Source organism: Aethalodelphis obliquidens, unplaced genomic scaffold (assembly GCF_003676395.1).
Source record: "Aethalodelphis obliquidens isolate GAN/ISIS:26980383/991018 unplaced genomic scaffold, ASM367639v1 scaffold31, whole genome shotgun sequence".
In the NCBI taxonomy this organism is placed as follows: domain Eukaryota; kingdom Metazoa; phylum Chordata; class Mammalia; order Artiodactyla; family Delphinidae; genus Aethalodelphis; species Aethalodelphis obliquidens.
Genome location: NW_020837975.1, coordinates 16,562,004 through 16,585,889, shown reverse-complemented (window position 1 = coordinate 16,585,889; position 23,886 = coordinate 16,562,004). Strand labels below are relative to the sequence as shown.

The 23,886-nt window shown below is 46.2% G+C and overlaps 1 protein-coding gene across 1 annotated transcript in view; it reads left to right on the top strand.

Moving 5' to 3' along the window:
• The window catches only part of CLIC5 (CLIC family member 5), a 108,629-nt gene extending 85,325 nt beyond the window's left edge, over positions 1 to 23,304 (top strand). The window contains exons 5-6 of the mRNA XM_027127434.1: positions 11,272 to 11,456; positions 18,860 to 23,304. Coding sequence (XP_026983235.1) covers positions 11,272 to 11,456; positions 18,860 to 19,027 — 353 coding nt within the window. The 3' untranslated portion in view covers positions 19,028 to 23,304. The remainder of the gene's footprint in view (positions 1 to 11,271; positions 11,457 to 18,859) is intronic.
• The last annotated feature ends 582 nt before the right edge of the window (positions 23,305 to 23,886 follow it).

The following is a 23,886-nucleotide window of genomic DNA, read 5'->3' as shown; positions in this document are numbered from 1 at the left end:
GAGTGTTCTTCCTACGTTTTCCTCTAAGAGTTTTATAATGTCCGGTCTTACATTTAGGTCTAGAATCCATTCTGAGCTTATTTTTGTGTATGATGTTAGGGAGTGTTCTCATTTCATTCTTTTACATGTAGCTGTCCAGTTTTCCCAGCACCACTTACTGAAGAGACTGTCTTTTTTTCCATTGTATATCTTTGACTCCTTTGTCATAGATTAGTTGACCATAGGTGCATGGATTTATCTCTGGGCTTCCTATCTTGTTCCATTGATCTATGTTTCTGTTTCTGTGCCAGTACCATATTGTCTTGATTACTGTAGCTTTGTAGTATAGTCTGAAGTCAGGGAGTCTCATTCCTCCAGCTCCGTTTTTTTTTTCCCTCAAGACTGCTTTGGCTATTCGGGGTCTTTTGTGTCTCCATACAAAATTTAAGATTATTTGTTCTAGTTCTGTAAAAAATGCCATTGGTAGTTTGATAGGGATTGCATTGAATCTGTAGATTGCTTTGGGTAGTAGAGTCATTTTCACAATATTGATTCTTCCAATCCAAGAACATGGTATAGCTCTCCATCTGTTTGTATCATCTTTAATTTCTTTCATCTGTGTCTTATAGTTTTCTGCATACAGGTCTTTTGTCTCCCTAGGTAGGTTTATTCCTAGGTATTTTATTCTTTATCTTTATAAACGTTTACTTCTTAATGGGAGTTTGCTTTTCTCACATCACAAGAAGTCCAGAGAAGAGAGAATTCCAGGCAGTTGTAGTTCTTCAAGAAGTCATGCATCCAGCTCCTTAGAGCACCTGATTCTCCATCTAGAGTGTGTGACTCCCATTCTCGTGTCACAAGATAGTTGCTCCACTTCCAGACATTACATCTGAGTTCAGGCACTGCCAGCTATGTCTTGTTTTTTCTTTCCCAGAAGCATATCCATCAATTTCCACTTAACATTTCATTGGCAAGAACTTGATCATTTGGCCTCCTCTAGTCTGGGAGTCTGGGAAAATAAGTATTTGTGACCCAGCATGCTGCTACTCTGAAAAAATCTGGGTTCTCTTGGTAACAAAGAAGGTAAGAGTGAATTCTTGCATATAATTCACTTTCAATTTAGTATGATTTTTTTTAAAAACTGCGGTGAAAATATCTCAGCTAGCCATGCCAAAAAAAGGCATACTATTTCAAATTCTCCCTTGGGGTTGACCAATTCTGAATCATTACCCCACCTAGGTTTTAGGCAACAGAAATATAAAATTGCACACTTAATCTGCAATACTCTTACTTCAAACTTTAGAAAATACAAGACTCACGTAGCAAAAGCTGTTTAGTAAAAGTTATAATACACAGTGGAGAGTTTCCACCCCCCCCAGACTGTAATCCATGGGGGGGGCAAGAGCAGGCACCCAGAGATCTGCTCTGAGCAAGGGAGGGGGCGGGTGTTATTGTGGCCTATCTGGAAAATTCTGCAAAAGTGTCGGTCACCCCCAACCCCCGCTCATCTTAGCCTCTAAGTTTGCCTCATTGCATGACTGTTAGGAAGAAGGCCCACTCTGGTGGGACTGTGGTCACGGCAGCAGAGTCAGAGTGAAAGGACCAGCTGAACACAAGAAAAAAAGACTCTGCCTAATTCCTCCGGGGTGACTTTCTCGAGGCAGACGACCAGTCAAGCACGATATTTATCAAACATTCCTTTTCCTTGCAACTCTGAGAATTTATTAGCTGTTTTGTAGCTTTGATCCTTATACAGCAGCATCATCACACACTACACATAACGACCACTTACTGCCTGCCAAGCGCTGTCCCAAGCCCTCTGCAGGCATTATTCACGGCCACCCTATAAGGTGTGCTGTGCTACGATGTCTATTTTGCACATGAGGAAACTGAGACACCAGAGGTTAAGGTAGTATGTGGCAGAGCTGGGATCCCAACCCAAGCAGCTGGTCCCATGGTCTGTGCACTTGATCTGGGCACAGTATATACATTTAATACACCTCATTATTGAAAATGCATGTGGTACGGAGTTTTTGAACAAGAGTAGGTAGGTCATTTCGGAAATTGGGATCAAATCAACTCATAAAACAACACATACTGATTGAACAACTACCATGTGTGTTTCGCTATATATACCCAACCATCCCAGTTTCACCTCTAGAGTCCTAACTCAGCAATCTGTGGGGGACTAGGAGTCCCAAACCTGGCCCATAGAGGGCGCTCCATAGATACCCGTTTAACAAATGAAAGAATGGACCAACGGGAAAGGAATTTATAATCACAAAACGACTAGAACCAGTAATCATTTAAATACAGAGCTGTGCAGCAGGGTGGCCGTTTTTAAAGCTGTTAATAGCTCTTACATAAAAGATGTGGCCATTTGAGGATGAAGCAAGACAGAATGTGGTTAAATCATTTCAGCCTGTTTGGAGGGGTTGAGAGTTGAGAATGAAAGTCTCTAGGTCTAAACGCTGGAACAGATGACTGAGAAAGTTAGAACCTCCCTTGACCAGCTCCTTCCAAATGTTTGAACATCAACACTCCAGCTAATCTATGGCCTGGTACTTAAAAATAACCTGTTGGAAAGTCACTGTAAAAAAACTCCCAGTTTTCAGCCTGATTCAGTCCGCTGCATAAACTACAACCAGCATTAATAGCTTTAGTCAGCATTTATGTCGCTCTTCCTATTAGCACAATGGGTTTTACAACCATTTATGAGTTTCTGGAAAGCCTAATAGAAAACACACATACGTGTTCGCTGTGGAAGTTGCAGAAGTTTTTTTTTTTTTGAATCTCCTTTAGCCAGTAGGGGGCGCCACCTCCCCGTCACAAAAGTCGGGGCCAGGCTCCCTAATGCGGACCACATTCCCTCCTGGCGGCTCCAGCTAGTTTTTACCCTCCCTGGTGAGTTTCTGCATTTTCCTCTTCAGCTGGCTGCATTCAGTGTCTCTCTGTCTCTCTTTCTCCTCCTGTTCATAAATAAACATTTGGGGCGTTTACATGGTACAGACTGTGTCCACAAAAGGAAACCTACATGTGAAGAGCTAAGCGATAATCTTTCTCTTCAAATTTACTGTGGCTTTTAGGAGATTTAGCAAATTATCTGAATCTGGAATTGTCTATGTGATCCATACCTCCCCTCATACTTTAAAATCATAGCTTATGAAAGGCATGTTGGATTGTCCTAACTTCTTTACCACGCTGGTGTTTTAAACACAGCCAGATAATTGCCAAAGACTCATCTTTCTTAAAGAAAAATATTTGTTATCGTCGTTTGTTGTTGTTGGGAATAATACTTCTGAACAAAGGGCAAATATGAAGTTGATTTGTGGAGCTGTATAAATAAGATGATTATTCACAATGATGCCCTACGGGGTTTGAGGAGGGAGCTATGCAGAGGATCTGTCTCTTCCTCAAGGAAGATCCTCTGGAATTCTTTGGAAATCTGTCAGAGAGTGCCCCATTCACTCGGTGATTCGCTCCACGAAAGGGGGGTAAGGAGGCATCCAACGATGTCCTAGATCCCAATCCACTATAGTTGTAAGAGTTGAATCCTGCCTTGGGAGTAGAGAATTATCTACTGGCCTCTTATTGGAAGAACCACAAGAATTTGCCATTTAAAATCCCTCTCATTCAAGGCCCAAATCCCTTCTAGAATGGAGGAATAATACTCATGGCAGCATGAGCTGCAGACTCTCCTCAAGACCAGGGGACGCCACACAAGGGAACACTAGGGGATCTGCTGAAATTGTCGTTGCTCTTTGCTTTCTCATACACCACTGTTTTTCTGCCTTTCCTGTTTTCACCAGTGCCTAGAAATGGGGGCCTGGGAACTGCTTCCCACATAGGAGCCCGTCACAGACAGAGCCCATTTGACAGCATCCTCCCCTCTGTGAGGCCAAGTCCACCATTCCTGGTCTGATGCCAAAGTGGACGTGAATTCTCCAAACCATCAAACCAAGAATATTTGACGCACCCAAAGAGCCCAGAGAGAAAAACGCTCAACCCAAAGAAATGATTCCAGGAGACTTGGGGTCCTGAGCATGTTGGGGAATGCAGGAGTGGGCTTCACCCTCTGAGCTCCCTCGATTCTCCTTGGACCTATGAAGTTCTGGGGTGATGGGATAAGCCTCACTTCAGACAGCCAGCTTCTGCCTTGAGTCTATCTCTTGCTCTCATCTTTTCCCCACTCTGTCCTTGCTCCATCCTCAAACTTACATTCTACAGCCATAATAATGATCATAATTAGTATAATAACAATGATGTTTCATTAAGTCCCACCAGACTCTGTAGAACAAGTGGCAGGATTCAAACCCAGGTCTCCTGAACACCGGAGCTCTGGACCACCTTGCCTGGTATCATGCCTGTCATCACAGGCCCTCTCGGGCAGCCTGGTCCAGGGCTGTCTGACACCCCCGACCCAGGCTCTCTCCATCCCTTCCCTGATGATACCAGGGATATGCCAACATAGCCAGAGGACCCAGGCACAGCAGAGAAGGGCCCAGTAAACCGGAAGGAAAGCCGTTCCCATCTCCTACAACCCTGCTGCCATTTCTGCCTCACTGTGGTCTAAGGACCCGGCAGAGACACTGCTTTAAGAGTTAAGGGGCCGAGGGGATCAGTCACCCCTTACCTGCTTTGTGTTCTAGAAGGGTCACTGTGAATCAGAGTGGATGTGGCCCCCAGTTTCTACCTGCTTTATAATTTTCCCTCTATGTGGTCATTCATACTCATGTAACCCAGATATAACTGGGCCACCTTCCTCTCTTTAAGGACTCTTGCAAACAGAGAAAAGCTACATGACTCTAATTCCAAAACCTGGAAGAGGGATTCAGATCTTTACAGATGTTTAGTGAGAGGAAATTACACTGCCCGTCACAAAGCTGAAAGTCCTAAATATGCCCTTAGAACATCTTTTTCTCTCCTCAAAATTGTATTCTTTATGACAGCATCTACGTTTCTGCTCACCTGGCCCACCGCTTCTCTTCCCCCACCTCCCATAACTCTCCTGGGCCTTTCTGCTGCCCCCACCCACTCCTGTCTCCTGGATCTTTGGCCCTGGGCATCTCACGGAAGAACAATTTGACCTCCCTTGGTTTCTGAAGAAAGCCTTCTTTCTCCAAAAGGTGAGGAAGAAGTGATAGTAAATTCTATTTGATTTTTTGTTGTTGTTTTTCCCATCACATTTTCATTCATGCTTAAAGCTATCGAATATCAACAAGGTGAGGCCATCTTTGTATTTTCCCTCCAAGAATATGTGATGGCCAGAAGCATCTCTGTTGTGGTCTTCCTCAAACCACAGCAGCATTTTTTTTTTTTTTTTGCATCCTTTATATTGACATGGTCTCAAATGAGAAGATGAAAATAAAAACTTCATTCAGTCAGCCAGGTATTTCTCAATATCTAGATATTTCTTCCTTCATAGGCAAAACCCAAATGTATTTCTTTCTTCACCCAGATGTTTTGCTGTCACTGAGGCAATGGGACAGCACTGGCCCCGAGTACAGGCAGAGTTGCTATTTGTTACTGAGGAATGATGTAAAGGGCCCTGGTAGGCTCTCTCTTCAGAGATTACTCCTTCTAGAGCCAATCCTGGTTACTGAGAGCACCAAAGATTATGGCTAAAATCAACCCGTTAATAGCAGAGTACAAATATGTTATCAAATAGCTGGAAGCTAGGGCTTCCCTGGTGGCGCAGTGGTTGAGAGTCCGCCTGCCGTTGCAGGGGACGCAGGTTCGTGCCCCGGTCCAGGAAGATCCCACATGCCGCGGAGCAGCTGGGCCTGTGAGCCACGGCTGCTGAACCTGCGCGTCCGGAGCCTGTGCTCCGCAACGGGAGAGGCCACAACAGTGAGAGGCCGGCGTACCGCAAAAAAAAAAAAAAAAGCTGGAAGCTAGGACATGAGGAATGGTATCCTGACAGCCACACTCTTGTCAGAGGATAAGGGTACGTGAGAAAGGTCTGCAGTATGGAAGGAAGACGGCAGGCTGGGTGGACCCCCAAGGAGCGGTGGGCCAGCGCATAGCATCCAGACGTGGCCTTGCAGAGTAGAAGAAGCTTAAGTTTTAGAATCCAGCAGCCCTGGTTTTAAATCCTCGTTTTGCTTTTAATTCATATGATAGGATTACTATTTTGAAAATATTTTCCTGAGTACATAACTCTAATCTGTCCTAGGCCTCCATCAACTCCATGAGAGATGAGGGTTTCTATAGAAGGAATTCTAAGAAAGAAAAAAGAATTTAATAGTTAGCTTCTGATATTCAAAATGGCATTTTCAACAAGACAGTAGCCTTGCAAGCCAAGCTATTGTCTTAAAATGTCCTAGATGCCTTTTTCTCTCTCAATTTTTTCACGTCAGGAGCCAGGCCTGGAGGACTCAGCTCACAGGGAGGATAGCTGCTCTGTGGTTGATGGAATCTTGGACGTAGGAAACGGAAACAGGGGTTTTGGGGATGAAGGAGGACAGCGAGGCAGGGAGAAAGGGAACCAGAGACGTGTCTGGGGAGCCCCATGGGGTGCTTTGCTCGGGTATTCTTCCCAATCAAAGTTTCGGGCAGGGGCAAGCAGCACCCCACCTCTGACCACCACCCAAGGGTCAACATCCCCACGGCTACTCTGGAAGGATGTGGAGGGTCAGCGTCACTGAGAAGAGACAGAGCCCCTGTGGTAGCCTCCCCAAGCCGCCCACCTGACAGACCTCAGGCTTCCCATCTCCCCAGTGCCAGGAGGTCCCAGGGTCCTCCTCACATACCTACTCCCCATTTACTCACAGGGAAGCGCACGGGAGAGCAGGCTCTCTGAGTAACTGAGCAGTTTTATGCAAAAGAGACTGAGAATTCCATAGAGGGACTATTTAGATTATTACATCAACTAGATTCTAATCCAGAATGGACTAAATTAAAGTTGTCGTTTTCCCACGACCCACGCGTTGGGAGCTTGTCAGGAAGAGCAAAGCGGTTAAAAACAAAACAAGGGGGCTTCCCTGGTGGCACAGTGGTTGAGAGTCCGCCTGCCGATGCAGGGGACGCGGGTTCGTGCCCCGGTCCGGGAAGATCCCACATGCCATGGAGCGGCTGGGCCCGTGAGCCATGGCCGCTGAGCCTGTGCGTCCGGAGCCTGTGCTCCGCAATGGGAGAGGCCCCAACAGTGAAAGGCCCGCGTACCGCAAAAAAAAAAAAAAAAAAAAAAAACAAGGTACGTTTTTCATGGTACATCCCAGGAGTCGTTTGGACAGCCTGCTAGCACAGGCCTGTGTGCCTTGGGTGGGACTAAGACACAGTGTCTTTATCTGTTCAATGGGGATGAATAATAACTCTCATCTCAATAGCTTCGTTGTGTATTTAAATGATCAGCGGTGTAAACACCCCTGGTCCACTTCAGAACATCAGTGAGTGTATTTCGTGCCGGTGCTGGGGAACAGGTTTCGAGCAGGGAAAGGAACACAGCAGGGTCCAGGGTGCCCGCTCTGGGGTAGGCTCCCAGTGACCACCATCTCCTTCTCCACGGGAGAGGTGAACAGACCCCCATCCAGGCTGCGGACCATGATCAGAGGTGGACCCCTGGTTCTTACCTGTCTGCAAGTTCACATGCCAGAGAAAAATAACACACGAGAAACTGAAAACATAGCAACCTGGGCCCACAGGGCTGCTCCTGTCCTTTCAAAGGCCACCTGTGACATCGCTCAGCTCCAAGCGAATGTTGAGCCCCCGGGGTCTGCGTGGCTCTTTGCTGCTTGATATCCCTGCTGCACAAAGCGTGCCAGCAAACCCGGGCTGGGCCCTGCTTGCAAGAGCTCGTTGGAGGCTGAGTCTTGGCTCCCCGGTCCCCATTCAGCCTCCATGCCCGGGTAAGAGTATATTATTTTCTTAGCTCAAATTGCCGTTTCCAAGTCATTATTTCTCTACGAAGAGAAAACAATATTGGGTCTTATGTAATATCAACCTCAGTGAATCTGGAAGTGATCATGGAATGGGTGGATTTTTTTTTTCCTCCTTAAAAAAGAGAAAAATAAATTTGAGATTGTTTGCATATGGCTGAGAATATTTACGAACTCTTCCCCTTGTTTCCTCATCACATATTTCACCCAGTGTGTTTGTGTGTGGTACGGAATAAATCTTTACGGGAAGGGTGGGGTGGCGAGGGGAAGAAAGCAGTTCAAGGACTGGGGCTCCATCCAGTGCCTGGGACGTTAGTGGTCCCGGGTCTCGGGGTCCCCTGGCCTCAGGCTTGCTTGCTGCTCTCTGAGGTTCCCCCCCCCTCCCCGCCCGACGCCGTCCTGCTACTCAGAGGAAGTCTTTTGGAGGGAGGGTTTCAAATGCCAACACAGAAGAAATTAACATCTTCTTGTCGCTCTGGTTTCTTTCACATCCCCTTCACTCTCACCAGAGCAGAAAGTTTAACAGCAACGGTTTCATGACCTGGGTACCATTAGCCAAAAGAGATCATTAAATTCTGTGGATGCCAGATTGAGCGGGGGTCAGAAGAAGGAATGAGTTGGCGGGTAGGGGGGAAAGAAGCAGCAGAGAATGTGTTGGCGCTGGTCTTTGTCATTCAACAACACAGCAGTGTGTTAGCACACAGGAACTCCTATCTCCCTCTGGCCCTGCCTCTCAGCACGGCTTGTCACCGAGAAGGATCCCGAGGGAGGGTAAGGGACAGGGCTGTGGCTGGACATTCAGTCAGTAAGAGAAGCCAAGCTGCAGGCCATTGAATTTCCTCCTCTAGGGACTGGGCTTCAGAATCGGAGCTTAGAATCTCTCGTGCTGTGCCGTACCTCGGATTTTTTGAGGAATATACTGACCAAGAGTGTGGGGTGAGGGACAGAGCAGGGGTGACTGCCACGTTTGGTAACACAATGGCAGTAAGTGTCATTAACTGATGTCCTAATAGGAGCCAGGCACTGCGTGACGCACTTTCCCCGCATTGGCTGAGTTAATCCTCCCGATGGCCTTATGAGAGTTAGGGAGTTTTAATCCTGCAGTTGAGATGAGAAAAGCCATGCTCAGAGAGGTTGAGGAACTTGCCCACCGTCACACTTCGTAAATGCCAGGATCAGGATCATTTCCAGGATTTGTGGAGTCGGAAGCCAATACAATAAATAGGAAATTTGAAAAGTCAAGTTCAAGGCCTTGGAGGGTAAGCCTCAGCAGCATCACAGTAAATTCACCCTGGGAGGGGTCAAAACTTAAACACAGGGTTAGCTCTGTCACATGGGCCCTTCCCTGCTGCCTCGTCTCCTCTTTTCTCTACCGTGATTGTCGCCAACTCTGGCCTTCACGTTCCTGATCAAAAATGCACAAACACGAGTGATGCAACTGACACTCGGAAGATGTCCTCAGAACATCCTGACTTGATATGTTACGTGGCGTGTCGTCGTTGTAACATAAGGCAATGACCCTGCCCATTGCCAAACTTTACCCTTCCACCTTAAGAGACGGCTGGAGAGAGAGTTGAAATTTCTCCAGAACTATCCTCCCAAAGAGCTTCAGTTGCTGTTCTAGGCCTCTCTTACCAAGTTTCACGTTTCCAAGACTGGGCACTCGGGCAGGGACCTGCTCAGGTGTCTGGGGGCATTTGGAGTTAGAACCTGCAATGTCTCGTATCCCATCAATGTCTCTTTCCCTCGGGTGATATCAGCTCATCACATTTCAGCAGGCATTCTATCCGATTTTTCCTTTCTCCATTAGAATCAAGCTTTTGTCATCATCTCCATAACTGAAAGGGGTAGCGGGATTTGTGGAAGCAAAGAGACCCAGTATAAATCACAGCTGCTTCAGTGGGGGTGAGCTGGGGTGCTAAGAAGTATTGTTGGCGCCCTCTGCTGGTGCGCTTGCATAGGCTTGCCGTCCCATCCCAGTCTAGACAATTACTAAGGGGAATACAAGCATTTTTCCCAGCCCCGCTCACTCTGTTCTCCCAAACTGGAAACACAAAGCAGATGATGAAGTCCAAGTTCAAATGCCAGGGAGAAGGAAGTGTTGAGAAACCACATCCAACCTCCAGCCTGTTTTCACATGTTCCAGTAAGCGTTCAGTTGATGTATCTTGGGCTGGTGTCGTTTCATTGTCTCAGACAAAGTCTTTCTATGAAAAGACAAACACGGGTTATGCGAGGAGGAGCTAACAGAAGGCACATTTGGGGAAAATCTGAGCGAGAGCACAGTCCTCTGGGCTCTTCCTCCAGAGGCAGCTCCCTCCTTTTAGCTGCTGAAATTAACATCCAGCCTGATTTCCACTGTCTCGGTGTCAATCTCTAAACTAGAGTCTGGAAAAAACAGTCATTGGAGGGTGGGCTGATGACAGGTGCATTGGCCAATGACCTGGCTAGCCATCTCCTCCAGCGCTCCGGTGGACAGGTTCTAGGTTAGGGTTCTCTGACTGGAGTGGTCGGTGAGATTTCGGGTGGAATGACTCTGAGTGATAGTGATTTTCTATAGCTGCTCTTTTGAGTATTTTGTTCTGTTCTTATACGTAAGTGAATTATTTGCTAGATAATCACTGGGGCAAGACAGGAAAAATCTTCTGCCACATTGTCTTCCCTCGGATTTTCACCCTTTGAGCTGTATCCGTGACAGGTTTCCATGCAGGTGGGGTTGCACATTTCTGGTGGAACCTGCTGCCCGGTGCATTGGCCATTCCATTTTGGACCGCTCTGATTTTTAGAACAACCCCTCTAGATTAAACTCAAGGATGCCTCCTTGATACCCGCTGGTTCCCTGGGGGCAGCCCCGGACATGGGTGCTCACTGTCGTATGTCATGTCTTCCTGGAAGCCTTCACACCTCTCCTCCTGAGGTTGGGTTAGCCATAGCTAAGGCTGCCCCCAAATCTGGTGCCTATCTCTGTCCTAGGACCTCTCTGCAGTTGTTGTTTACTTATTTAATAGTTCTTTCTTTCTACAAAATTATTATGCGGGTTGACTGCGGAATATCAGCAAGATTTAGATGAGCAAAAGAAGAAAGTGAAAACTGACAATTATTATTGCATCTGTTGGAGAGGAACTGTACAAGCTTTGACAGATATCTGATGGTTGTATTTCTGTATTTATATGATCTTTTCCCAAAAAAAAGGATTAGCAAATGTTTATTGCTTGGTTAAGGTTTGCTTTTTCAGGCTGTTTAATACTATTCTATGACATCGTGTACCTGGCGGCCAGGTACTCTGTAGTATGGGGGGAGCCAGTATCATGAGGCGGACAGGATTCTGGATAAGCTCCTTTGCTCTGAAGACCCTGTGGCCGTCTCCAGCGGCAGGAAGGTTGACTAAAGACACTTCTTTTGCTGTTCCACGCCAGCCCTTGAGCGAGGCCTGACCAAGGCACTGAAGAAACTGGATGACTACCTGAGCACCCCTCTGCCGGAGGAGATCGACTCCAGCACTTGCGGGGACGATGACAAGGGCTCCCGGCGCAAGTTCCTGGATGGAGACGAGCTGACCCTGGCCGACTGCAACCTGCTGCCCAAGCTCCATGTGGTCAAGGTAAAAACGCTTAATCTATCTGCAGATGCTCCCCAGGTCCAGCTCCATCAAAGGCCTCCTCACCTGTGGAGGTGAGGCCAGGGCAGTGCCGCCCGCTGATGGAGAGTCAGAGCTCGGAAGTCACGCGAACCGGAACCCCAAGTCAGCCTCCGCAGCATGCTGGCTGTATAGCCTCTCTGAGCTCCAGGTTACACCTGTAACATAGGCATGTATTGTTTAACTAGGGCTGTCGGGAGACTAACTGTGGCCTGAACGTTCCTGCCATATTGTAAGGGCTCGGTAGATAATAGTTGCTATTATTGTCCTGTTATATATAGTCCTGTCACTCCACAGGCCTCTTCCTTACCTCTTCCTCATAGGTTTTCACTGGCCACACCTCCACCCTGACATCTCTATTAAGCGTGCCCTCATATGCATGTTTTCTTTGTGGGCAGATGCACCTTCTGATTCCCTGTAGCCACTCTCTGGGGCAGGCAGCCACCTTCCTCATCTACCAGTTGAAGAGCTGGATTTTCTTGCTACTGCTGCACTTACTGATCACGGTTAACCTGCAGTGTAATCCTTTCCTATACCAGCCTTAGGATCTGAGAATTGGAAAGAAGGGGGAAATTCTGAGGTCACCCTAATCTCCCACCCCAAAGTGGACCCCTTCCTGTGTGTCTGTGACAGGCTTCTGTGCAGCTGTGACTGCACGTTTCTGATGATGAAGAGCCCTCTGCCTACCGAGCCAGCCCTACTATTTTGGACGGTTCCAGTTATTAAACCATCCTTCTTTATATGGAGCCCAAACGTGCCTCCCTGCTCCCTTGGTTCTCTGGAGCAACACGAAACAGGGCTGCTCTCTTCATCTCATTTGAAGACAGCAGTTGTGTCTCCGACATTTCTCTACACTAATACTTCTTCTCACATCCTTTTTTTTCATTTTTATTTTTTTAACCATTTTATTTGTTTGTTTTAAAATCATCTTTCTTGGAGTATAGTTGATTTACAATGTTGTGTTAGTTCTGGGTGTTCAGCAAAGTGATCCAGTTATGTATATATATTCTTTTTCAGGTTCTTTTCCATTATAGGTTATTACGAGATATTGAGTATAGTTCCCTGTGCTATACTGTTGTTGTCTATCTGTGTTGTATATAGTAGTGTGTATATGTTAATCCCAAACTCCTAATTTATCTTCACGCCTCGCCCCCCAACTATCCCCATTGGTAACCATAGTTTGTTTTCTATCACATCCTTTTCTGACTCTCACCAGACCAGAGAAAATTACAGTGTGATCGTAGAGCTAGACTGCTGTCTACGTTTACATGTGTTAATATCTTATTGTCTCAGACAAAAAGCTCTGTGAGGACAGGTCTTCTCCAAGCATGATGGTGGGTACATGGTGGCCCTTTAATAAATACTCATTGATTGACCATTTGATCACCTAGCTTGTGATCCCCAGTTTCTTTCCACCTGTCACTAAGGAGAACCAGATTCAATCATTTATCAGCTGGATATCTGCCTACTGGTTTTCAGCTGATGTCCTGAGCTGGAAATCAGAGACCTCCAATCAGAACACACGCCAGCTTGAGTTGAAACGTTAGCTGTGCACACGCCGGTGCTCCTGCGGGACACGTCAGGGCTGGGGCTGGGACAGAATCATGCTTGCCAGGGCTGATGGGCAGAGCAAATTCAGTCTATTAATAAGAAGACACTTTGGGTTTGGGCCAAGCCAATGGTCACTGGTAGGTCCAGCCAAGCTATGTCTTTGAAGTTATTAATTACTGCACGCCCTCCCCACCTCCAAAACATCTTTTATTCTCATTTCCTGAGGAACAAGTGGCACCATTAGGCGTGATATGATTCTATCAGTCACACTGTCAGAGTGAGGTAATGGAAAGAACCCTGTTCTAGAAGTCCGGAGACCCAAGTTCTGGTCCCGTGGGTGCAGCAGGAGTTGGGCCAGGCCTTTTACTCTTTGGGGGAATCATTTCTCTCATGCCCAAAAGAAGAGATGTGTATTACATTCCTCCTCGCCTCTTCCCCTCACTTCCGTCCCTCCTCCTGTCACTCACACGTGGGTTGACCACCCCCTCCAGAATCACGTGTCTGATCAGGTGAACAAATGGATCTTCCAGGCCTCAAGCTTCATCCTCTGGTTTCTCCAGTTCCTTCCAGCCCTGGATGACTAAGTTACACTCCTATCCTGGGATGAAGTTCAGTGTGTCATTTACTTGGAGGAGGTGGGGATCAGAGGGAGGATGGCCCGCGAGGGGACAAAGACTGGGCCTCACCTCCCGTCTTCTTGGATTTCTGCTGACCCAGCTTATCAGATCCCAGAGCCCTGGCAAACCTCTGAAGTGTGGAAAGCGTGAAGGGGCAGCCAAGTCAGACCTCCATCTTGGCTTCAGACGCCAAGACTTAATCTGGGCTGGGGGAGCTAACTGTTTTCATATGAAAGCAAATTCAGAACATGAGCATGGACGTTCCTGCGGACGTCAGAGCTTCTGCCGTGCGCGTCCTCTCCCTCTCTCTCTCATTGGCTCTCCTTCGGTATGTCTGCATCCTTGGAGGGTGAGTTGCTCTGGCCCCGCTGCTCACGGACAGCCTGGTTTGAACTTTCGTTGCCTGGCTGCCTTCTATTCTCATCTCCCCACACAAGCCAACGTGTGAGGAAAGAACCAGCTCTGGCCAAGGTCATGGTCCCTCCGGGCAGGGAGGGACACACGGGACTCCTGTGGCTGCCCCTGGGACCCTCGGCCCCTGGACCCTCACGTGGCACAGGGACCTGTTCAGCTGCTGAAGCAAACAGGAAGGGAGCTATATATATAAATACAAATATATACTCATAAGGTGCATCTCTGCCGTTTTCAAGCTCATATTATATATATGCTTTAAAAACTTGAAAACGCATTCCAGCACGTAGAGACTCGAGGCTGCCCCACGGATCAGTTTATAATTTTGAAAAATATTTTTTTTTGAAAAATATTTTTTTTTGAAAAATATTTTTTGATCGATGCCTTGACCTTGTTGTGGGCCTTCTTCTTTCTGTTTTTTTCCATTTTTTAAATTGAAGTATAGTTCATGTACAATGTAAGTTACAGGTGTACAACATAGTGATTCATGGTTTTTAAAGGTTATACTCCACTTATAGTTAACTATAAAATACTGGCTGTATTCCCCGTATTGTACATCTTTGTAGCTTATTTTATACGTAGTATTTTGTGCCTCTTGATCTCCTAGCCTCTATTTTGCTCCTTCCCTCTGGTAACCACTAGTCTGTTCTCTGTATCTATGAATCTGTTTCTGTTAGATTCACTAGTTTGTTCTCTTTTTTAGATTCCACATATAAATGACAACACGCATGGTTTCTGTCTCTCTGTATGACTTCTTCCATTTAGCATAATGCCCTCCAAGGCCATCCAGGTTGCTGCAAATAACATTATTTCATTCTTTTTTAAGGCTGAGTAATATTCCATTGTATATAGACCACATCTTCTTTATCCATTCATCTGTTGATGGGCACTTGGGTTGCTTCCATGTCTTGGCTGTTGTAAATAGTGCTGCTGTGAACACTGGGGTGCATGTATCTTTTTGAAATACTGTTCTTGTTATTTTAGGGTATAAACAGGAGTGGAATTACTGGATCATGCGGTGGTTCTAGATTTTTGCGAAAACGTCATACTGTTTTCCACAGGGGCTGCATCGCTTTGCATCGTGTGGGCCTTTTTCATTCACTCTGGCAATTTCCAGCTGCGTCCCTTGGTGGAACCTCCAGCCCTGCATGGATTTTCTCATTACCCAAGACAGCCTTTCCTGTAGGTTCGCGAGCAAGCCCAAGGAGCCACCGCCTTGCAGTGAGCAGAGGGTTCTGTCGAAGGACCCTGATTCCATCCCCTGTGTTATCGGCCACACCTATGCTAGACACACATTGCCAGGTGGCTTCTGTAGTGACCACCCCAAACCAGTTCTTTTAACCGAGATAATTTCATATGAAGAAGTACTAAGAACTAGGAAGCCAAAATGTGCCTTGAGGTTCCTCCTTCAGGGCAGCAGGGCAGAGGGAAGAGGTTGGGATGATCCAAACTTGAACTATACAATAGCCAAGACATGGAAACAACCTAAAATGTCCATTGACAGATGAATGGATAAAGAAGATGTAATATATATATATATGTGTGTATACATATATGTACATATGTATATGCAATGGAATACTACTCAGCCATAAAAAAGAATGAAACAATGCCATTTGCAGCAATATAGATGGACCTAGAGATTATCATACTAAGTGAAGCAAGTCAGAAAGAGAAAGACGAATACCATATGATATCCCTTATATGTGGAATCTAAAATATGACCCAAATGAACTTATCTACGAAACAGAGTCACAGACAGAGAGAACAGACGTGTGGTTGCCAAGGGCAGGGGTGGGGGAGGGACGGACTGGGAGTTTGGGATGAGCAAATGCAAACTAGTGTACATAGACTGGATAAGCAACAAGGTCCTACTGTACAGCACAGGGAACTCTATTCAATATCCTGGGATAAACCATAATGGAAAATAATATGAAAAAGAATGTGTAATATATATGTATAACTGAGTCACTTTGCTGTACAGCAGAAATGAACACGACATTGTAAATCAACTACACTTCAACAAAATAAATTAAAGAACAAAAAACCCCTAGAACTCCATGAGGGATCCCACAGAGCTACACCTTGGACCTCCGAGGTGGGGTGCTGCTTAGCTGGGGCTGAGGACTGGGTTCAGAGAGGGCTGTGGGGCTGGGACCCAAGCTCGGTGGTGGGCTCACTGTTGTGTGCCGGCCTCTCTGAGCTGGTGTGAGGACACGGGTCCTGTGAGCGTTTGCAGAATGGCAAACTGGATTCAGCTGCTGCTACTGGAGAAAAGGAGACTCTCATAGGAATAGGAAACCCACAGGAAGGGGCCAGTCCCTGCTCCCTCTTCCAGTCGCACAGCCTCTCTCTAGCACCCACTGTTGTCATAGCCTCAGGGGAGTTGCCGGCAAAGCAGAGGTAAGGTTTGCAGTCCCAGTCCCAGCATCACCAAGAAGCCGGTACAGCTACACCAGTAGGTCTGGAGATAAAGCAACAGTAGCTGAATAATTGGCACAGGAGGGATTCTGAGTAGAGCTATTCCTTTATCATTTACATAAGGCTGAGTGGCAAAGTGGAAAGAATTGGATTAGACAGCAGAGACTGTAATAAATATTAGTGATTAATAGAAAATTATAGATAACAGATACTGGTTGAATTATTTTCCTGTGTAATATTGTATAAACCACTAAATCTCTTGTGACTCCAGTTTGCTCCTTGCAAAGGATCTGCAGGCTTTAAAGTTAAGTGATCATATACGTTTGACACTAGATGCACTCTGTCTGATGTTCGGATAACGAGATGGTAAAGATTAAATACAACTTTTTATTGAATCCCTCCCTGCTTGTTTAACCTCTCTCTGCCTTATTTTTCTCATCTGTAAAATGGGAATATAACACACTCTTCCTTGTAGTGTTATTTAGGGATTTCAGTAGCTTGCCAAGTGCTTAAGGCAGTGCCTGGTGCAGAGCACAGAGGGAATAGATGTTTGCTATTGTTGTTACTCTTATCAACAGCATTATTGAGGTTATCAAGGGAGACAGAAATGAAGAAGCTGTGGCTCCTGTCCTCATACTGCTCACAAGCTAGGGAAGAGAGGGGGGGATATGAACTGACTGTGATTCGGAGTAGAATAGAGCTTAGGGCCGTAATGGAAGTTCAAAACCGATGCGGGAGATCGGAGCGGGGAAATGCATCCTCCCTGGAACGTGGTCGTGTCTATGCGACTGAGCTGTTCACACAATAGGTCATCGGTGTCCCTCACTCAGAACTGCTTTCTGGGGAACCCGGCACAGCACTGGCGCCCAGATGAAGATGAAAGCCCGGAGTGGCTGGTCTGGGGGGTTCCCTGTGTGGGAGGATCCCTGGGCCAGTGATCTGGTGACCTCTTTAAAAAAAAAGCAAGGAAAGGAGTCAGAAGGCAGTGGTGTAGGAGAGAGGCTACTCTTTGCTCTCTCCTCCCCAGTTCCCAAGGGGTAGAGGCAAGACTAGTCAATGTGCAGGCCCCAGTGCCCAGCGAAACTAAAAGGGTGCCCGTTAAAAAAGTCATCAGTTTCCAGATGTTGACAGCAGAGTGTCAAACCAAGAGCAGGGCCCTTCCGAGTGTGAGACCCCTGTGACTCACAGGTCTCACGTCTTTGAAGCCCTCCGTGGCTAGAGAGACCTTATTAAAGAGACCACGCAGCCCCTACCTAGGAAGGAATGCATGCAGTGGGCAAAAGGTGGGTCTCAGTGAATTCTGACAACAGGTCATCTTTATTGAGCACTTAGTATGAGCCAGCCCCCCCACACCCCCAATCATTTTATGTGTATTAACTGATTTATTACTCCAAGGTAGCTCGTCTTATTACCTCCATTTTAGAGGAAAAGAATTTGGGGCTCAGAGAAGTTAAGTAACTAGTCCAAGGTCACACAGCTGTCAAGTAGTGTGGTCAGGATTGCAGATCCAGTCAGCTGGGATCCAGAGCCCGCGCTTTTAACCACTATGCTACTGTGTCTCTCAACACAAACACCACTTCCCCAGAATGCCCAAGTCCACAGCCCCGAGTGTGGTAAGCTAAGGAGAGAACAGAAATCACTGTCTGTTCACTCCCACATACCCTGAACCTCCATATACATTGCTATACCTAACTTACGTTTTATGCTTTGTATTCTCTTCTGTAAATAAGGATGCTTAGTAAAGCAAAGTGGATGGGGAAAAAAGAAAAAAAAAGGTTGTCTATAATTCAATCAAGCAGACATAACCACTGGTAATAGATTGGTGTATATACTTCTAGTCATCCTACATATTTCTCCAAATGCCTTATACTACACTTCAAACTTAACGGCCTCTCTTGAAGCGTTTTCCAAGTCACTGGGATTTCCCCCGCAGCATCATTTTTCATGGCTCTCCAGATATGTATGATAACGTATTTATCCATTCACGTGTTGCTGGACATTTGTGTTGGATTCCATTTTTTGCTATTCCAAATAGTCCTACGGTCCTATGTGTGTAGCTAACTCTTCTTGTACACCCATGGTATTTCCTAAGGAAAAAAATCCCTGGAAGCAGAATTACTAAGTCAAAGGGCGAATTATATTTGCTTGAGAAAATACAATAAAATAAAAATAAATAAAATATAAAATAAAATAAATTGCATTAAAAAGGCAGCACTGCCACCTTGTATGACAAGCATCTTGCTGCTGGCCCATTGGGATGCCTGGAGGGTCTTCCCTCTGTGCACACACTCGGTCACACCACTAACACCTTCCCGGTGGTTTGTTTCACGCTTTAACACCATCTCCATCCTGCCATCTCTGTTGTAGACTGTGGCCAAGAAATACCGCAACTACGATTTCCCGGCTGAGATGACGGGCTTGTGGCGGTACCTTAAGAACGCCTATGCCCGGGACGAGTTCACCAACACCTGCGCGGCCGACAGTGAGATTGAGTTGGCCTATGCGGATGTGGCCAAGCGCCTCAGCCGATCCTGAACTTGGCCATCTTGCCCCATCACTGCTGCAGAAAGACTCACCATCTCCCCAAGGACTCCAGCTTCACGGACTCCTTTTCCACGGCACCTCCAGAAACTTCTGTTTTTATCAGGCCGCATCTTGCTGGCATCACTGGAACCCCAGCCTGCTGTCTTTGATGAAGGTCGGCACCACCCCCATCTGATCAGGCAGGAACCTGCAAGCAGAAATGAGAGAAACCGTCAAGCTCTCAGCCTTTCGGGCCTGGGCTGGGTTCAGTGTATCTGGGGTCAGTGCGGGAGAACGAACCCGTCTGTGGGATTGCCACTGGCCCCTTTTGCCAATATCAAAATATCTCCTAGGCTGTGTTAGACACGTGCAACACCCTGTCCTCGTCCACTCACCTCTTTGTCAGTAACTCCAAGGCCAAGGCCAAACGCCATCTTAGTTCTCATTAGAAAGAGATGCAGTGCTTTTTAGGGGGAGACAGAGAGTGAATGGAAAGAATGGAGCAGGTGTCCATTTGGGCATCCGGCAGACACACCTCCAGTCACTCACCACTTTCTGGCACTCCTGTCCCTTCGGGCACTGAAGGCCAGATTGGAAAACTATTTCAGACACAGTCTCAGTTTGCTGCAGTGCCAGGCGCAGTCTGATGCTATCAGGTACCTGGCTTGATGCTGATCTCCATTTTTATCTGTCCAGGCCTTGCCAGGAAGGGCAATTGGCATGTAATTCCAAGCTGGGGGGACTGGGAAGGGGAGGGGAGGGGAACAGTGTCAATGCCAAAAGGCCCAAGGGGTCTACCAGCCATGGGGTTTGCTTGCTTACGGGAGTGGTTTCCTTGGAGATTACATGCCTGGGTTTGCCTGTGTTTATCCACGAGGGAATTTTGGTCTCTGAGAAAGCGGATGGGAGTGGGGGGGTGGAGGGATGGGTGAGGATTAAAAACAAGTCCTTTAGGGCTCAATGTTTCCCAGGAATCTTTTAGATAGGTCTTCTCTCTTATGATCTAAGTAAGTCTTGAACTGGTGATGTCATGTAACTACCCACCAAAATCCAAGAATTGGCCAAAAATGACTGTCCGGTCTCTTCTAGTTGTTCCTGGATGTGAGTCTGCTAAGCCGGGTGCTCTCTGAATCAACTGTAGCCTCTGATGGGTGACAGATACATTTAGGAGGTGGCTTGATCACGGAGCCTTAGGAATAAGGTCCATGGGCCTTTCTGATTGGGAAACCATGTGGTTTAAACTCGAACAGAAAATACATACACATCTGGGTCAATTTTCCTACCACCTGACTCAACTGCAAGATGAAAAAGAAGAAACTGTTTTTTAGCTAATATTTCGCTCTGTAGTCATTCTCCTTGAATGTCACCTCCTTAAAAGCTCACCCTGCTTGAGCACGGGGACCTGTGCAGAGGAAACGAAGAAAAATGAGCTAGTCATCAGCTCCCTCTTCCCGAGAACACCCTGGGAGAAAGTCCACCCGCCACAGACCCTCACCTCCAACAATCCTTCCTTCTGTGTTGCCTGTTGGTGGAGAGAGAGGCTCCCAAGTGCCCGAAAGCCCCAGGACTTGGCTCACTGGTCAGTGAGGGCAGGACGGCACAGGGCCTTCCTGTAGAAACATCATGAGATTCTAACCCAAGCAATCCCCGGACCTACCTGCCTCCAGGGATCTCTGGAGATAAAAGGGGCCCCTGATCAGAGCCAAGGAGAAGAAGCAGGAGGGTCTCCTTTAGCCCAGGGAGGAAGACGACGTTTCTCAGCAAGACATCCTATAAGCCTGAGACCTTTCAAAACGCAGAATGAATTGATGCATTTTCACCTCTAAGCGAACCTTTCCACAGACTCCCTGGTAATTTTGTCCCTGGAGATGTTTGAAAAGAACTGGTAAGGAGACAGTCCTTTTGACTGTAGGGAAGAGCCCCAAACTGGCCTCCTGGGAGGTGAAAGCTTGAATGATCCCAAAGGCCTTTTACGTAGTGTGAAATCCTATTGTCCCAGAAATCCTTCCCTCAACGTCACAGCACAAGCGTGATGATCTAAGAGGCAGTTTACTTTCCTGAGACCCAGAGAGGCGCTTTTCTTAAAGCACATCTGAGAAGCATAGCCAGCCAGCGACAGAGAAAACAGGAGGAGCTCAAGTGGAGTAGCTCCCCTAGAGGAGTTTTTGCACCCCAAGGCTCTGCTTTGATATTCAGAATTCAGCAACTGGTGAGTCTTTAAACCCAGCCTTTAAAAACAAACAAGCCAAACCAAATCCGCATTGTTGGTTCTAGGTATTCTTTCTGTGGTTGACTTCGTTTTACATAAATAACAATATTAAGGCAAGGGGGTGAGGTTGGGACAGTAACCACGTAGAATAGGGAGAGGAGTGATAGATGGACAGCACTTCCTGGTACTCAATCCAGGACTATCTTTTTCCTGCAACAGGAGATTATCATGGGATGCAACTGACTATTGATTTAAAGCTTTAATGTCTATGACCAGATTTATCAGAATATTTTTACATAATAATAATATTGCCTTATGATTATTTTTTTCCAAAGAGATTTTTCTCCAGATCTTTCAGCCTCCCCGGGTTTTGGCCATGACCTTGTCATGTACACAGCTTATCATCTCCCAGCAACAGTGTGGAGAGGTCCTTAGGTGTCCCCAGAACCAACTCAGGGAGTATTGATGGTCTGCAGTTTGACCCTGAACTCCAGAGTGTTAAGATGGGAGGTGACCTTTGTCATTGGTCTGGAATGCATATCGATGCCTCAGAAAGCATTTCAGTGACGCTGAAAGGGGATTTATTTGGGTTAAGATCCTGTTTTACTCTGGATTTAATTCTCTCCTTCGACTTTCACATCACTGTGGCTTTTTTGGTGGAGTAGCATAGTGGGGGAGAAACAAGAATCATACTCAGAACGACTGTGTTGAATTTACCCATCTTCTCAGTCCTGCCTGCCTCTCAGGTGGCCCCGAGAGGGTATGGGATAAGATTTTAATAGCTATAAAAGATGAGCTGGGTCAGTAAAATCTGGATTGATCCAGAGCATAGTTCCTTCTATCGCACACCTTCATCACCTGACAATTCAGAATCACAGGCATGAGTATGGCTGTCTTGTTTTGAACAAGGATACAGCTGCCTGGCACCAAGCTCATGAGTTGAAAAGTGAAACCCACACTCCACTGGGTTATTGGACCGCAGGATCTCACACCGGTTTCAGCTTCCTAGGAAATGGCACCGTCTTCAGCGTTCACTTCTCGTGCTGGTGGGGCCATTGAGGAGTTTGATCTTTTCATTAGAAAGGGGCCATGGCAAGAGTGAGGTTTCCTGGGCTGAATTTTCTAGCACTGAATGAAATAACAGAAGCTCACAACACCTGTGCCCACTGGCCACTCTGCAGAAAGACAAGACCAAGCATCTTAGAATTGTTGCAAAATGCATCATGCCCAGAATGGACCCTGAAGATCTAAGAGTCTTAGAAATCAGCAAGGTCTGGACAAAGAGAATTAAAAGGGAGGCAGAGTCAGGAAAGTGCAGGTCTACCCAGCAAGTTTTCCATCAGGAGGAAGCAGGGAGAGTCTGTCTGAAATTAAGTTGGTCTAAGACATCCAGTAGGTACGTCTGTGGCTCCTGTTCCCGCTGACCAGGAGCCAGGTCAACAGCAGAGGGAATCAAGATGCCGGTGTCTTCCTCCTTGGAAAGGTGAAGCAGTAGTAACTCATGGTTAAAACTAAGCTCGATGATTCACAAGGGATCACTTTCTTATCTTTTATGTAACATTAAAAAGAACCTAAAGCATTAGAGAAAGGAGTGTGCCTGTGAAGCATCCTGGTTCTGATGTTGGGACAGAAGTGATCACATCACTGGCTTTGGGGCCCTTCTAGCACACAAGGCCCATTAGCTTCTATCCACTGCTCTTGGCATTTAATCCAAACAACACGTGCCCTCCTATGAATGCATCTTCCTCTCCCTTTGTCAGTATTCTCCTCCCAGTTTACTTTCAGTATCCTTTCATTTCGTAATCAGGTATGATCCAAAGTGTGCGTAATCTTACTTAATGTTACTCAAGGAAATGAATCCAATGCTACCCTCTGCAACCAGAAATAAAATTTAAAGTTGCCTCGTTGTAGGGTTTGGGCTAATCTGTGTTTCTCTAGAAGCAATCTGTTGTTTTGGCAAAATACAATTTTAAGGATACAGTTGTCTAAGGTATTTATGTATAATTAGAGATTTTGCAATACTGACTATGCATATATTTAAAATATAAAATACCCAGCTGATGTTTGAATTTGTCTATCTTTCCTGACCACCTGCCTATCCCATTTTATAAGCCGGAGAGCTAACTAATTTAGCAAAAGAAGCCTAGCTTTTATAAAAGATCAAACGTATCATTTTATAGAGACACTCCCAATGATGGTAACTTGATTTTCTCAGGATCTTTAACTGTGGTGATGAAATCGCAGGTCTTGCTTTCAAGCCTTAATAATGTAAAATGCCTTTTCATGAAGATGTTGCTGAGTGTCTTCCTCATGAACCTGAACCAGTCATAAATTTGTTTTCCAGTCTTGATTGATATGGACTGATTCAAATAAAGTTGGTTTATTTTCAAATATTACAAAGGCGATCATCAGACTTCTTACCGGAGGTGGGGATTTCCTATGCTGTTTGAAATGTGTACGAAATACCTCTTTTTTTCCCAAACGTTATTTTATTTTCCCATTGTAAAAGAAAATATGTTCATTCTTCTTAAAAATCAAAAGCACATAAAAATTACACAGCAATAAAAAAGAATGAAATAGGGAATTCCCTGGTGGTACAGTGGTTAGGATTTGGCGCCCTCACTGCCGAGGCCCTGGGTTCAGTCCCCGGTTGGGGAACTAA